The 17,311-nt window shown below is 31.5% G+C and overlaps 1 protein-coding gene across 1 annotated transcript; it reads left to right on the top strand.

Annotated features, from left to right (window-relative positions):
* Positions 1–7,603: 7,603 nt before the first annotated feature.
* Positions 7,604–13,010, top strand: LOC119631978 (protein commissureless 1). Its single transcript, XM_038024628.1, has 2 exons — positions 7,604–8,214; positions 12,318–13,010. The coding sequence occupies exons 1-2, from the start codon at positions 7,692–7,694 to the stop codon at positions 12,899–12,901; spliced, it is 1,107 nt and encodes a 368-aa protein (XP_037880556.1). The 5' UTR covers positions 7,604–7,691; the 3' UTR covers positions 12,902–13,010.
* The last annotated feature ends 4,301 nt before the right edge of the window (positions 13,011–17,311 follow it).

Raw genomic sequence — 17,311 nt, 5'->3', positions numbered from 1 at the left:
TAGATAGATAGATAGATAGATAGATAGATAGATAGATAGATAGATAGATAGATGTGCCATGACAAATCGTGGCTTTCTTAGGCTTGCAGACAAAACGCGTACTTTTTCAAACTTTTTGACAAGAATTTTAGAACTGCTCGAAGCGCATTCTAAATTTTACATACATGAATGATTTTCAAACTTATAGAGCAATTCTTCAACAGTTTTTTTAACGAATGCAATTCGATTTGACACACGATTTAGTAGCTCGAATCGCATACGGCATTTATTAAATAAAAGACGGAAATTTTGTTGTGAAGAACATTTTCAATGTTTTCTCGGTTTGTGCTAAAACAAGTGAATGTTTGAGATTTCTATTATTCGTTTTACTTTATTTGCATGCACTAATGCCGTTACTTGTTATTTAAATGCCCACACTTGCTGTATGTAAACTTGATAAGTTTTCGCAGCTAATATGGAAAAGGAAGAATATGTTAATCCATATACGACTGGGGGTGTTTTCGTTTTTCGTCATATAAGATAGGGATAAGACTTTTCCCGGAATACTATTCCGCGAGGTATTACTTGTCAACCCACACACATACGCACATACCTCATCTATCAGTCTTCTCCGCGGAAAACCATTAAACATTAGTTCACAAAGGCTCTATGATTGATTGTTGGACCTTAGTGGACTCTCCTATTGATTTCCATCGCCGCTACTCCTTGCGCATATGCCCACAATGCACTGCATTCGGAATATATTCAAATACCTATCGGAGGTTTCATAAATCATCTATACATATATATATTGTATATACATAATATTCTTGATCAATATGAATAGCGACGTCGTTTTAAGTATTTTCCTTCACTTATCAATTTCAAGGTCTTATGTAGAACAATAAGTTTCATATTTTATTTTGGTAACCTACACCGATTGCGGTACGGAGTATAAGTTAAGATCGATCGATCGATCTTTTCTTGTAACGATTGATTAAGAATCAATCAGAAATGGATTGAGTCGGAACACTTCTGTTGCAACTTCCCATATAAAATCGTATTTTGAAAGTGTCGTTATTGGAAAAAAAGTTTGCAATTTTAAAAATTTCTCGACAAAGATCGCTAAGTTGATGTGAAAAGTGTAGCTCGACTAGGGAAATTCTCATACACTTATAAGCGTTTCGAGGAAAAGTAAGCTCTCGTGTAGAACTTAAATGTGTCAAGTTTAGATGAAATAGATTCCGATTTTTTGGATCCCCATCCTACATAAGGATTCTCTTAGAAGAAAAAGGGCTAATTAAAAAACATGGATTTGATGACTAATAGGCTTTCATAGAGCAGGAAAATCAAATTTTTTAATATTTTATGATGAAAATTGGCCTATAACAACGATTTGATATAGAAATTAATCACGTAAATCGTGTCATGCATGCCAAGGGTACGCATGAAGAACCAGACCTTATATGGCGAGAAAGTATTATTCATAGTTTTTTATGGCGGAAACAAAAAAATTAAATTTTCCAAGTTTCGACTAAGTAAGTGAACGTTTTCGATAGACTCAAACATGAAGATTTTTATTTCATTGCAATCCATATATGATTATTACTGCAATCATAGGCCAACGTACGTAACTATAAGATATATAATTATCGCCTGTGTTATAACACATGTGTATGTATGCAACTCGACTCGAAGGCATGCTGACTTTCATTAAAAATGTCTTCATAAGTCTTCATAAGAAAACAGAATTTCATTTCTCCTGTATTCTCGTTATTAGGCAAAGTGGTGAACAGTGTATAAGATTCAGCTTTGCTTGCTTATAATTCTTTTACTTGTTTTTCTTTCTTCTGATTATTGCCAGATTACAATGAAAAATGAGCTAATTTGAGTTTAATGAGAAGTATTAAGTTTTTTTTTTTCACAAAAAAAAAAACACAAACTCGAAATTTTCAAACTCTTAGTTAAGATAGTTAAGTTTAATCTTAAATTTTTTTTGTTAAAAAAATCAGCTGATAAAAATCGGGGTTCATTTCAATTAATTTATAATTTAAATATCGAATAACACATTCTCTGCTGTTGCATTTTGATACGGTGTTTAGGCATAACTTTTATTGACCATAGTAAGAGGAAAATTTTTAATGATTTTTTAAATTGTTTTCCGCTTAACAAGTCTAGGCATAAAAAGACTATGACGTTTGAAAAACACTTACTATAATGTAAAATCACCTCAACTTTTTAAGTAAGAAATCAGAATAAATCAAGCTACATGGGTATAGCTCGATTTGATATATATATACATATAAACGTAACCTTAGCGATTAAAAGGTTACTTTATGAAATCTACTGAAGGCAATGAACATCACTTGTGATATTCCTTTTAAGCAATGAAAAAGTTTCCTTTTCACATCAATATAATTCTGTTATATATAAGTTAGTTCAAAGCAGTTTATCAGAGATGGTTTAATCCATTTTGCAGTATAAGCTAAATTTTTCAATTCGTATTAAACGTCAAACGTAGTTTAAAAACTCTACTAATATTGATCGAAAAATCATAAAGTAAAAGTTTAACCACTTTTGTTACAAAAATTTACTTATCTCTTGAGAGATATATTTTACTGTTGTCATACCTTACAACACTTGTGGTTGGTGCAAGGGTATATTAAATCTGTCTGCTTGTCTGTCCCTCTGTTCGTCATGGATACTTGCATTCAATTTTTAAGATAGTTTTTACGAAATTGACGCACCGATGTATTTCGATCCAAAGACTAACTCTATTGAAAATCGTTCAGATCGGACCTTTTTTTCGGCCCAGTTCGAATACGCATTACTTTATTAAACGAATTGATGCAGAGTGCTTAATGATGCAGGCGTTTACTTGCCCTTTTTTATGAATGAATGAGAAAAGTTTACTCGATATATTTTTTTTTAATATCTGATGAACGATCTTATCATGACACTCTTAGGCAGAATGTTTCGTTTTACTGAGTCTATTTTATTTTTATTTCACCACGTTGAAGACAATACTGAATCAGTTTTGAACGATGATTTGCCAACGATCCGTATCAATCAACTTTGTTGGATTGTCGTTTTTCGTCGGTAATCAAATTCGAAAAGATATCGTCTAAAATCAATTGTGGTGAGGTGACAAGCATCAGCGCCATTCAGGAAATGATTAGAAAGCTAGTCAGATTTATAGACCTTTATTACTCTAACCTATCCTAATCCGCTCTATTCTTAACGGCTGCTCAAAGTCCATTTACAACTACTGTTATTGAATATTAAATTTATGACTATTGGAACGAAAATGAACGTTGCTGTTGCTTACAATTGTTCGTTTGTCTATATCCTTTAAAATGAGAGAAAACAAAAAAAAAATGTCATTTGTTCTCGCAGCCCGTGAACTATTGTTTTCTTTTTCATGCATTGTTTTTTTTAATATATTTTATACATAGGCCATCGGAACCCTTATCTATTCTAATTTTATTTGGATTCCATTTATCGCAAATCTCTTCGTTTCTTTTCTTTATTTTTATCAATGTAAAGAGTTAACCGCTTTCAATCTTCCTTAATATTATCGATTAGATATATATATATAGGCAAGGCAAAGTTTCTCTTTATCAGTTTACGTCTTAGTTTTATCTCTGCTTTGTGTTTGTATGACACTTGTTGGATATAATTTACTTTTTAACATACTTTTCCTGCATTTTATCTCCTTTATCGAGCATTTCTATGTTAGCGCATGAACAAATCTAAAAACTCTAAACTTTACCTTATAATATCATCTAGCAGCGCGTATTCGCATTGTGCGAATGTGAGACAACTAAAGCCAACGTCACATACATCTAATGTTATGTTATACATAATATGTGATGGATGTTGACAAGGAAACGTTCCATTTTGAATGTAAAGGCATGGACTTCATGCTAACATGTATCATATACTGTAAGGTGTTGTAATGCATTTCGACAGTAAGCAAAGCTAATTAATTGTAAACGCAAATAAGATCTTACGTCTTAAGGTTTACTAAGTCATATGGTAATTATTTCGAATAAAATTTGACAGTTTTACAACAAGCATACAATGGAATATCAATAACGTAAAAAAACACATTTAGCTAATTTGTGTAGGTAACTAAAGGTAACTAAATGGAAACGTAGTGAGTTATTGCAACGCACATTGATAAACGATAGCTCAATAAAGCAGACGCATTGAGGTTAACGAAAGCAAACAATTTCATTCACTTAAACGATAAGCTAAGCCTTTTTTAGTATATGGAGCTATTGCGGGAACGGCAAACTGAAATGTTACAGCAATGTCACATGTTTCTCTCTGCAAAAAAAAAAAAAAAAAAATAAAAAAACTAACAGTAAAATTTAGGATGCATAATGTTTCAAGGATTATTCTGGGCAAGGTAAAGAATTCGAAACAAGAAGAAAACCTTGAACGTAAATAAATCAATAACTTAAGCCTTTTTTATGCTATAGTTGACACTTGTAGGTTCTCTCTATCTTGGATAGTCTTATTACCAACTAGAATTACTTAAGAAACAAGTTTTCATTTAGAGGTTATATCCCTATAAGGATTCAGGTAAAGTAAAAATTAGTAGAAGGGCTTAACTGTTCATAGTCTTTTTTATTTTTATTTTTATATTTTCTGGATTAAAATCATTATCAACTATTCAACGAATTTCCTGCTTGGATAGCTTGGCAGCTAACTGAAATATATCATCGCACCTCAACCCATAGGAAAATTGTATAAAAATGAAAGACAACATACAACTGCGATGAGCTACTTAATATTTTACTTTCTCTCTACTCTTTTGGCCTTAACAGTCCTTATAATACTAAAGTAACTCATAGTCTCCCCTTTCTCGCTCATTCTCTCTTTTGAGTCAGAATCAACGTTCAGTGAAAAGGTTATGTTTTATTTCTCAACTAGTAATAGTTGGATGAGCGGTTGGTTGGGAATTTTCATTTCCATTTCATGTTTAATTGGAAGTGAAAATAGGTTTCTTCCCTCAAAATATTTACAAAAATAATAATATTAATGCAAGTGTTATTGGTACTTCACTCTCTCTCTCTCTCTCTCTCTCTCTCTGATAATGCATAGAGTTCGATCATATAATCAATAGATAATGAATGATGCTTTGTGAAAAAATGATTAGATATTCAACAGGCTGTTTGCAAAAGTATTCAAGAAATTTAATGCGTGAAAAGATTTTCTTACCCGCTCATTGTTTATTCGGATTTTGGGCTAATTGAGTCTGTCGGCAGAGTGAAATACGAAGCAACCTGCAACTTCATTTAACTTGGGCAAAAATTTTAGATTTTCACCCTTTGAAGAAGTAATTATGTCTTCTTTTACGTGCTGCTCGTCTTAAAGATTGTCGCTTAGACGAATTCTATCCGCGATTATCGAAAAGCTCCTTATTAGAATTTGGATTATGCGCGTACAGTAAAAATGTTCTTATTCTTGAATTGAATCTTGATTACATTTTAATTTGTAAGTTGCGCTCTTTCTATCGGCTATAACCCTTTATATGCACATCTCTGCTAATTACACTAAACGAAGCGGTTCGAAAAGACTTTGTGACAACGTGAATAAATCTCGCTTTCCCAAGGTTAACACTGGTAAGAACATATTGTAGGGTTTCGACTAAGCGTGTTGGGAATTATCATCTTACCAATGGAATGGAATCGATCCAGTCTTTGCTTTTATTTATTATATATGGCCTGATTTATGCAATATCTGGCAAGGAATAAAAGATACTGAATCTGAGATTGGCATCTGACAAAAAGCGAAAAAGGTTCGTACAAAAAAAAAAAAAAAAAAAAAAAAAATGATTTGTAACGATGCTTGCGATATTTTATTTCAAAATGAATATCGGAAATAGCTTTAATGTCATCTTTATTATGGAGATGTCATAAGAATTATTTAACGGATTTTCAACATTACGATCTCTTACAGTCCTAAGTCAATATCGACGTAAAATTGCAATTCGGCGAAATATTTTTGCTTCGAAATTTCAGTTGTTCAGCATAGGGGAGCATTAAAAAATTAAATACATATATAATGATTGAAAAAACGTACTTGTGGTTGTGTGTGTGTTGGGGCAGCATTTAGCAGTAATGTAAATTTCTCAAAAATAAGCTCGTGCCTCATTCAAGTAAACATGTATATTACTTAAGAGAGTGTTATTAAGGAGAGTAACAGACAATTTTAGTTTAAGTTCTAAAACTCTCTCAACTTAAACAAAAAAAGAGTTAACTAGTGTTCGGTTTTATCCGATTTTTCAGTACCCACCGTTTACTACTGTGTATACTATATATATGATGTCGTATACATACATATTTACATATATATATAATTTATCTATATATATATATATATAGATGTATATGTATTTGTGCATATACATGTATGCTTCCTTTTACTATTTTAATGTATTTATGGGCAAACTTTTAGAAGTCGTAGATTTATATCGTCCAGCTGTACGATTTTCATCGGGGAGTTTAAGTAAGGATTTCGAATAACAACCAGATACATATACACCTTTCGGAATTTCAATGTGTGTACAATGCATGCATATGCATTATGCAAAATTATATAATGCTTGAGAAATTATTTATATGATTGTGGTGTAGTTATATTAGTTTGGGGAAAAAGAAATCCATTATTTTTTCGGTAGATGGCTCTTTTCCCCAACCCTAATATAAAGATCAAGTGAGTGAGCGTAATTGTTTCATAACTTGGTTTATTTTGAGCAAAGTTCAATTGTGGTTACATTTCGCAAGTTAACAAATCATTAGAATATTATACGATATTTATAATCAATAATCGCATAACGATGTTTAATAACATACGCATAACCATAGTTATTTTGGTTTGCAGCGCAAACACGAATACAACAAAGATAAAGGTTTATCAACTATACGCATCGTTACAATGTTGCATGCAAGTTATATGTTCTCTTCGGTGTAGACACACAACTGCACAATTCTCTCATATTTTTGGCATTTGAGTGTACAATGCATAAGCATGAATTGTGTTTTACTCTTTACACTACCACGAAAGACTTCCACAGCTGTGCTGTGAAAAAGCACAATGAAAAAGAAAAACTCCGATTGCATTTCTTCTTGTCGCTCCAAAGCCACGAGTGTCCTTTAATTTGTATGAATTAAATGAACAATGAATGTAGAAAATGGGAGAGCAAAAGTGTACGAGTGAAAATTTTTGCTCGAAATCGTTGTTGTTAGAGAGAAAAACAATCAAAACATAATATTCATTTTATATATATGGAAAAGCATTATTATGGCAACGTGTTTGCTTTACATGGCATTTATCAAAACATGACTGTTATTAAAATAAAAACAGTTCAAACAGTTCCAATTCTAAAGTGCAACTGATTGGTTCGATTGGTTGTTGTGTCGGTTAAATTAAGAAAAAAATTAAGAAGAAGTTTATGGCAAACTAAATGTATATATATATATATATATATATATATATAATATAAAGATGATTATGTGAAATTTACAACAAAAAAAAAAAAAAAACAAACGGAAAAATTTTCAAAAATAATAAAAGAAAAATTTTGCTCTGAAATAATTTTTTACTGAATTAAAACAAAAAAAAAAAAAAAAAATTTAATATATACGTAAAAGCGAAAGTTCTACAAATTATACCAAATATTTGTAAATAAAATTTAAGAAATGTCACCCTCAAGTACTACCAAGGATTACCTAGAGCTTACTATACCCACCGTTAATAATACACCGACCGCCACTTTTTTGGATACAGTTACTGTGCTGCCAAATAAGATGGACGTATGGATGAATCAATTGCAAAAAGATCATCCCGAGATCTCTTTCGTGATACCCAATCATCGCGATAACCAACATATCGATAATATGATGAATTTTAAACGTTTACTCGAACAAGTGGGCAATACTGCATATGATAGTATCGGTATGAAACATCATACCCCAGCTTTATTAGATTCGTATGGTCATACAATTACTGGTGAGCAGATATCGAAAACCGCTGTCCTAGATATGGCTGCACTAAAGCAGTCTGCCATGAATGGCTTCGAAAGATTTTTTCTTGGTACGGACATGAATACATTAGTTAATTATTTATGGATCGGTATCGTCACATCATTAGTGATACTATCAGTTGTGTTTATATTATTTAGTTGTTATTTTTATCGGAAATTTCGTGAATGGAAAAAATGCAGTAAGTATGCTTGATGAACGCCTTCTTTTTCTCAATTTATAAAATTTCATACAATAAAGATGTTAAGTTGTTAAGACAAAGTGACAACAAGATTGATTTATGAAAATGTGATAATAAATTTTTTAATCATAAAAATTATTGACGTCTACTAGGCAGAACATTGCGTAAAATAATTCTTCATTTACGAAATGATTTGCTTATTAAAAGTTTATTAAAAATGTTCAAATTTTCAATATCCGTCACTGATTGGTGGTTAAATTGTATTTCGCGACTACGCGCGACTTGTGGCAACAGTATGCTTAGTTTATATGAATATATGCAACACACAGAAGGAAGGATGTGGAGTTGATCCACCTGTTATTATACCAATCGATTTAAGCATGTCTATTTGCTTATTTGTCTGTCTGTCTGTTTTTCTGTCTGTCTGTCTCCCCTATCCTGCCATCTATTAGTGCGTTCACTCTACAGGTCGCAATTTTCAAAATATTGTAAAGAAATTTGATTTGATTAAAAGGCGAAAGCTATCGAATTGAATAAGAAGATATCGAACCATTTTTAGAACTAATCCCCATAGATCTATTTTTAAAAAAGTTACTATTTAAAAAAAAAATTTTATTTTTAGTATTTTTTTACAACAAAAAAACGTAAGAAGTAGTATTCTGGCGTACATACGAAATGAATATGGAATGAATATAGATCGAGTCCAAATCATTTATTAAATCCGCTCCTATACAAGAAGCTAACGCCTTCATATGACCACTCGGGCTAGCTTTTAGTATTCTATAATGAAAATTGCATGATGGCAAGTTCTGCATAAAATGTACCCATTCTTTGGACCTTTGCTTATAGTATGTAAGTACGAAAGTCCTTCACGCTTTATAACAACGAATTGTATTAGGCCCGTATTGCGGGATATTTAATAATTGATTTTGCTCACACATAATATCGTAAGTTATTTCACGTTTTCTTCTTTCATTTTTATTGTCATCTACCAAAAAAAAATATGTAATAGTAATAGTTACGTGACAGCAAGCCAAGTACAAATGTTATGCTTTTGCAAAAAGAAAAAGAAAAAAAAAAGAAGAAAACATCTCAAGATTGCTTTTAGCTAATTGCATTCAAGGCAACTATTGCTTTTGCATTCAAGATTATATATGTTAGATATGTAAGTAAATTCGTTACGGTTTTCCTTTTTTTATTTTTTATGTTTTTTGTTTTTGGGTGAAAGTCAACTTCATCGCATCAGATCCGTTTTATGAAGCAACCAATTTGAACGGAACGATTACACTCCTATTTATTTGTTCATACACAACGTTACCTAACTTCCTCTTATGCGTCTCTTACGTGTTGCGCCTGTTCATTTATTCCGGGTTCCGAAAATATAGAATTCGGCAGGCACGATATAGCAACCATGCGGAATTAGTATTACGAAATTCGCTTCACATGAGATTTCTTGAATTTTAAAGCCACACACGATCAAAGTAATATAAAAAGAATTCAAAGTTTTTAATCAAAAAGGCGTAATTTATTAAATAAGTTATATATACTTATAAACACTTATGGGTTTTTCTTTATACCTAAACGGTGCTATATTGTAGTAAATTTTCCTCTGCCTTGTTCTGGTTTTCCTTCTTTCGTAAATTTCCTTCTTTTTCCGTTCCGCTCTTTCTTTTATAATAACAAATGTTTTTTTTTTCTTTATTTATTATCGTCATGATTGTTTTTATTCGTAAAGAGAAAACGTGAAACGTAAAGAGAAACGTGAAACGAAATAACCGCACAGAGCTGAAGCAATTCTATATCGAATTGATTCTATATAAAATCGATTGAATTCTGTGCAGAATTGCATTTGTACCGCGAATACTGTATAGAGTGTGATAAGAACACTACTTATGCACTACCAGTTCCAGGTTTTCGAATCAACTTCGGAAGAAGATGTAACTGGTTTTTAGATATCTAAGATATCTACAATAGGTAAATATCGAAATTTATTTTTAATAAACCACATGCTAATGAAAATATCATATGGTAAAAATGTGTATAAAAATATGCTTTTCTTACTTGCGTTTACTCTGACTATTAATCTCGTTAGTAAAGGCCTTCAGGACTTTAAATGAATCGATTCTCTTGGTGTTGAAGGGATAAAATTCCACTTGAGTTTGTGTGCATGTATATATGTCAAACTCAAAAGGGTTTAGGAGAGATTCTTAGTAACCACTCCACTAATTGGTTTAATGAAAGGTGAGTTTTTTTTTAACTCTTTCTCGGTGTTGTATACATCCGCACACACTTAACACACCCTATAGTACAAGTAGAGCAGGGTATTTATTGTTGAATGCAACTTGATTTTATTCTCAAATAAATTAACCTATTAACTGCGGAATTTGTTTTCACAATTTCCTCATTGTATCAAAATGATGCGATGACATGGATACAAATCAAACGCAACACCAATCCTAAATACTGCGGAAAACTCAGTAAAGCGAACAAGATTTCATTTTTATTAAAACAAAAAAAAAAAAAGAAGAAGAAGAAATTCATCATTCAAAAACTCCAAGAAAATAATTGCATTCATTAGAAAGAAAAATTGAAACAAAAATTTAAGAAATTAGTTTAAATAGAAATTTAGATATTTTGCCCATTTTTTTTTTTTTTTCTTTAGTCCTTTTTAGAGCTGGAGGTGTTGGGCGTAAACGATTCAGTCGCAGGCGAATACAATTTTCTTACTTGTTTTTTAAGGAAAATATTCTATGTTCGCCGAAAACTAAACACAGCTAAACTAGAAAAAAAAAAAAAATGCATTTTTAATCCAACCTGTGATGTGCTAAGTCCCGTTGAGGATTTATTTGTTCAGAGAAATCCTGCTATAAAACATTATTAGCTTAGTTACATGTAGGTGCATGCATAAAAATGAAAATTGAAAATATAAAATTTATAAAACTAACATAGTTACGCTCTGATATGGATACACATACACACACATATATATACAGCCAACTGAATGTGAAGCTATACGCATACGAATTGAAAGCGAACGTCAGATCCACATAAATCGTTAAGTAAAGATTTGGCAATGGCCTGTTAGGAGATAGTAAAGTTAATTGTAGAGGGCCGTCTTCAAATTTATTGGTCGAGTCAGGTATCGAAATTGTATTATATGGCCTTAATGAAATTATCTCAAAGACCCTAGGCCATCATGAATTTTTGTAATTTTTTTTTGCCATTGGCTGCATGCTCTTTATTGAATATATAAAGAGAGGCGATAAAAAACCTTACACTTAAAAAAATCGGCCAATTAAGGAAAAAAAAAAGAGGAAATTTATCTAGGCCGGATACTGTTTATCCTCTTTCCTACTGATCTCTTTGGAATCATTTTTGAATGTGGAATTTCGTAACTATATATTTTGTTTATGCTGATGAGGTCATCAACATGTATGTGTTGCTTTCGTTGAAAGCATATACTATATATTTTCTCGTGTGTGTAATTTAAATCATAAAATCTGTTTTATTTCAAAAATTTGAATTCGCGTTTTCTAGTGAAGAGTATATGTAATGCAGCCCATGCTCACTTGCCGTCTCATATAAACTGCTGCACCGATGTGCACGATCGCGAATTGCAATTATCCTATAAGTAATCAAAACTTGAAATCCGCTCTCCCTAAAAATTGTCTTCACAACCACGAGAACGCATATTATTCTATGTCTAATGTTTTCTATATTGAAAGCTATGGGTTAAGCTTCTTAACCTTAAGGTATTAATCAAAATTTTTAAATTTCAAATAAATTCACGAATAACATTAGTTTGACAGTTTTTGTGCAATCATTCTGTGGATATTACAAGTTAACTCTAAATGGTTTGTCACGTTACGAATTAATCGTCGATTAAAGAGTCATTTCAATAATTTGTGTTTGGTTTTCAAAAATCTTTGTACAATTCGATAAAAGGTATTCCGAAAATTTTTATGCCAACGTAGAAAATCAAATTTCGTAAACGAGCTGAAAGTAGACAATATTGAGAATATTTTTTGTTTTTAGATAAATTTTCAAAAAAAAAAAAAAATCGTATTTGTTTATTTATTCGTAATTTCCATCTGATCTTACAGATAAAGATATACGTTCCCGTTTGAATCATGGTGTTTACACAACCGGCCATTTGGTACCATGTGACAGTGCAACCGATGTCGAAGCGGCCTTTTATCAAATGGAATCTTCACGATCGTCATTACCACCGCCATGTTACACCATAGCCACAGGTTTGCCTACTTACGATGAGGCAATTCATAATCGTAATCAACAACCTCAGCATAAGCATTTCACTTTTGGTATGAAATTTGTTTATCCTGCTCTCACTGTCGTACATCCTTCAGCGGTCAATTCGATTAGTTCGTGGGAGAAACATGATTTAAAATTATCAGAAAATATTGAAAAATCAAATCATCGAGACAAACAAGTCCTAGTCAATGAAGATCAGCAACAGAAACGTGATGAGTTAACTGCGATTGCGATTGCGTCTCCGCTATACGATGCAACAACAGCGGCCGCGGCTTTACTTACCGACAAAATCATGGATGGTATCACTGATTCTGCAACATTAGATATTACAAAAAATTACACCGACACTGTCGGTTATAGTAATGGTTATGAAATAAATAGTTTGAGAGATTTAACAGATATCGTTACGGTTTGATTATCTGTTGTACAAAGCGAACAAAATATGAGCGAATTCGAGTCATTAAACATATTGTAAATAGTATGTAAATAATAATAATAATATTGTAATAATAATAATAATAATAAACAAGAAGAAAAATGTACAAAAAATTTTTTTTTTTTTTTTTTTTTTTATGTTTAAGCTTCAACACTTTTAACTTCATTATTTCAATTGCAATCAAAACTGACAGGCATTTTAAGAGAAATAATTTTATTTTTAATTTCCATGATAAGGGTTTGTAGCTCTTTTCAAATTTTTGTATGTTATTTAAAATTTAGTAAAACTGATGCTGTCTTCTTAGATAACCGTTTACATAAAACCGTCTTTGCTTAATTTAATTTAACTATCAGAGGCGACACAAATTTTGTCATACATAAAGTAAATAATAACGAATTAAATATGTACATGATTACTATTATTCTATATATTGTTCACAAGCTTTCAAATATCTGAATGTTACTGCAAATTTTCAAGTTCGAGTTTTCGAGTTCACTGTTTTTATATGCATATATGAGAAAAATGAAATTTATGTTTTAAAAAATGAAATTTATGTTTGAAAATTATGTTTATGAAAATGATTACGCTTTGATCATACTTATAAACGCTTATGTTATGTTAAAAATGCGATATGAATCTATATCGCAGTCATAACAAAATATTCATCTTTAAACGAATAAATGGTCTCCTCGTCAGTTCATTTATTACGGGCGAAGCGAATATTTACACTTTCGCAATTCGCAATTCGCAATTAGACCAATGGAGAGCGGGCTTTTTGCCAACTTAATTTTAGAATAAATGCAAATGCAAATATTTGTGACTACTTTTCCGCATAGTTATTGTTTCAAGTCCAAGTCCTTGAGTAGGCGTTTGAGTTTAAAGTTTGAAAAGTTATTGCGTAGACTTCCTCGCATGAAAGAAATATGTCTCATATCATTGCCCGTTTCCCCTCAATACATTATTTTTACTGCGTTACACTTACTTTACCAGAGAGTGAAAAGCAATTAATCATTACTTTTGCAAAAGATTTCATAGAAAAAGATTTTTATTTTGACACGACGGTTACATAGAGCACATTTGAACTATCAAAATCCACCCTCACATAATTATACTCGTCGTTCTTATCACTCGTCGTCAACCACTAACCCACACCCATATGGAGGACATGCCCTCAGTACCAATTGGATATATTTGCTAGGATTGCCAATAAATATTCCGCAATATGCATTATTCATTTCAGGATTCACTCTTTATGCTACAAATAAAAAATAAAAAAAAGAAAAAAAAAAGAAGTAAAAATAATATATAGAATATAAATAAAAAAAAATAAAGAAAAACGTTATATGTAATGTACATACAAGGTTTCACTTTAACTGTATTTACCCACAAAAAAGGTTTCAGTTTTTAACACAACTTTAGCTCACTAAACCTCAGACCATTGTGTATAAGATTATCTCTTCAAATTTACTATATATAAGTTAATTTAAATAAAATTGAATTAAAAAAATATATTTGATTCGAGTACTTGACTACGCGGTTCATTATACCCTACAGCACTTGTGGTACAGAGTGTATTAAGTTTGTACGGACGTATGCAAGACGCAGAAGGGCTTAGGATAGACCTAACTTTTATTATATCGATCGATTCTGAATATGATATAAGCCTGTGTGTCCGTCTGTCGGTCCATGTAAATTTGTATTCAAGCTGCAGATCACAATTTTAGGTATACTGATGTGCTTTGACTCAAGCGCGAGCGCTGCTGACAACAACGATCTTTTTTAAAAAGTTGTTATATGGAAAAAAATTTCCCGATAAAACTCGCTGTGCAATAGTATTTGGAAAAGTTTGATTAGACTTTCACAAATTTTTTGAATCTCCTCATAAAATCGTTCCTACGAAAACTGAATCGTTATATGGTAAATGAATATAATTTTCCATATTCCATGGTGTCTTTTAGTTCATAATCGTAAATTGACATAGAAATCAACTTTGCCGTATTCGGACCAGGTAGATGTACTTTTTGAATATCATCGCGTATACAGATCCTTTCAATGTGTGGAGTTTCATGAACTTTTGTTGTTTTATTAACAAAACGAATAACTAACTGTATTAGTCGAAGTGGTGTAGGGTGCTTAATAGTCGGCCTCGCCCGAATATAAAGTTCTTACTTATTTTTATTTGCAATTATTTCTTAACAGTAAAGTATCTGTAATTACACTTACCGTTGTTATTTATTCTTATTGACTATATCGTATGCGAACATAGTTGATATGTGATGCAGGTAAATTTCTGTTCTTACAATCTGTAATAAATTAAATCAAATTTGCAGCGAGTCTTATTGAAAAGCGGTCAATTTGATCGCCATATGACCGAAAAGGAAATTTAATAGAATTTTCCTTAACTTATATGCTCGTATATGATGTAAAGATAATAATTATTTTGTATAATGTAGTCAGAGATCAGATTCGATGTGAAATCTTTTACTAATTGGCGAAATAATAATGAATTTAAAAATGAAAAAACTCTCTCTCTTTCTGATAAAAATTATCTTCTCTTTTAAAGAATCGATTAATTTGGAAGAACACTTATGTCAGTTGGTGAGCAAAACAAAATTCGCCGAAAAGAAAATAAAACGAAATTTTATTTATTGCTCTATATACTTAAATAAATAATTTTTTAACGTTTTTTTTTTTTTTTTTTTTTTTTTTTTAATTGCAATAAATTTGATCAATGAATGGGTTATTGGTTAATCTAAAATTCATATTCATTCATATAAAATTCATTGTTTCATTAGGTAAGAGTTTTAAATGACATAAGTGACGGAAGAAATACAAATACATCTCACACTTTAATACTTCTCTAATTTTCAATTAATTAATTAATTAATTGTATACATATAATTTTATTTATTTTGTCCTTGCTTAACGATCTTAATAGGGATTCACAAGGTAACGTTTATGTGCTCGTCATTCAAGTCTTAACGCTTTGACTATTTAGTCAAAGGAAATGATATCACATATAAGTATAAGTTAAAAATTCCCTACTAGGAATTCTTGTTGCAATTTAAACGCTTTCGTGCGGACGCATATATAAACAAGCGAAAATACCACAGTAGGCAACGGCCGACTAGTAAATGCCTTAGACCACCCAAGAGTTATGATCGAAAAATTGATTTAATACTAATCACCGCTCATAACGTTTCTCCTTGGGTCAAAGTATGGCGGTGTAGTAAATTTTCAATAAAAAATCTACAAAATTACGACCTATACGCTGAAGACAAGTAAAGAGGCAGATCGACGGACAAACGAGCTTAAATTGATGCAGAAAGTGATTTTGAATAGATCGGTGTAATAAAAGATGGGCCTGCCTCATGTCGTTCTGGGCATTACATACATGCGTAGACTACATTAATACGCCCCTGTTTCATTAATTCTGTTCTTAAAAGCTGAATAAATTTTACGAATATTCAGAGTTAAGAGCAAAATTTCGGAAGGTAAATTAATGAAGGCGAACCTTCATTCGCATCTCAATCATGCTCAAACATCTCACTGATGCTTATTAATCTAATAAAGGATATTCTTATACTTCTCTTGCAACCTATCATTTTATTGAAATATATATTGTTATGAAATTCGCTTTTCACTAGGATACAGTCCGTATCACTGGATCGTGGATATTTTGATCAAGAGAAATACACAATTTATTTTGGCCGTACTCTCAGCTCAAATGCTCTTGCCCGACTAACTCTCCCTTCCACAAATATTCTATTTATGTACATTTTTACAAGTATGTTACTATACCTAAATTTATGGTTTTATTTCTAATCCCAGCCTGCTTTTCCGCTAATCGTTTTCATCGGCCTGCAGCTGCATGAGGCGCCTGCGAATGCTCATTTGGTTTTTCCTTCGTTAGGGAGTTTATTATTACGAAACTTACTTAGCTGACATTAACTGGATTTGGGATTTTCGTAACAATATTTTAAAATTAATTTTTATTGAGATGGGAAAAGGATGAAAGGTATTTCTATTTTAAAATAAAAAGAATTGTGTTTCCTGTGAAAGGAGCGTACAAGTCAACAGTATATCTCTCTATTCAATAATAAGTACGATGTAAAACGTTCTACACGCCTGAAGGTGAATCATTGACATCCACTTGCTGCCATCGATACGTTTACGTTTACAAAATATTTTGTTTCAAGATGAGCGTGACAAAGGAGTATTTGTATCAGATGTTAAATAAATAATTCTTATGGTGGTTGTAATCCTCCATTTTTCCATTCACGATGTTTCGTTCGTTTCTCTGTGAAGCAAGTTTTAGCCGAGTTTGAGATCAATATTTGCTATAAATCGGGATATCATAGGTTCTCTCATTCTGTGAGCATGGTTACA

Source organism: Glossina fuscipes, unplaced genomic scaffold, assembly GCF_014805625.2.
Source record: "Glossina fuscipes isolate IAEA_lab_2018 unplaced genomic scaffold, Yale_Gfus_2 1, whole genome shotgun sequence".
In the NCBI taxonomy this organism is placed as follows: Eukaryota; Metazoa; Arthropoda; class Insecta; order Diptera; family Glossinidae; genus Glossina; species Glossina fuscipes.
The sequence above is the reverse complement of the archived record's forward strand: the minus strand, read 5'-3'. Positions and strand labels throughout refer to the sequence as shown.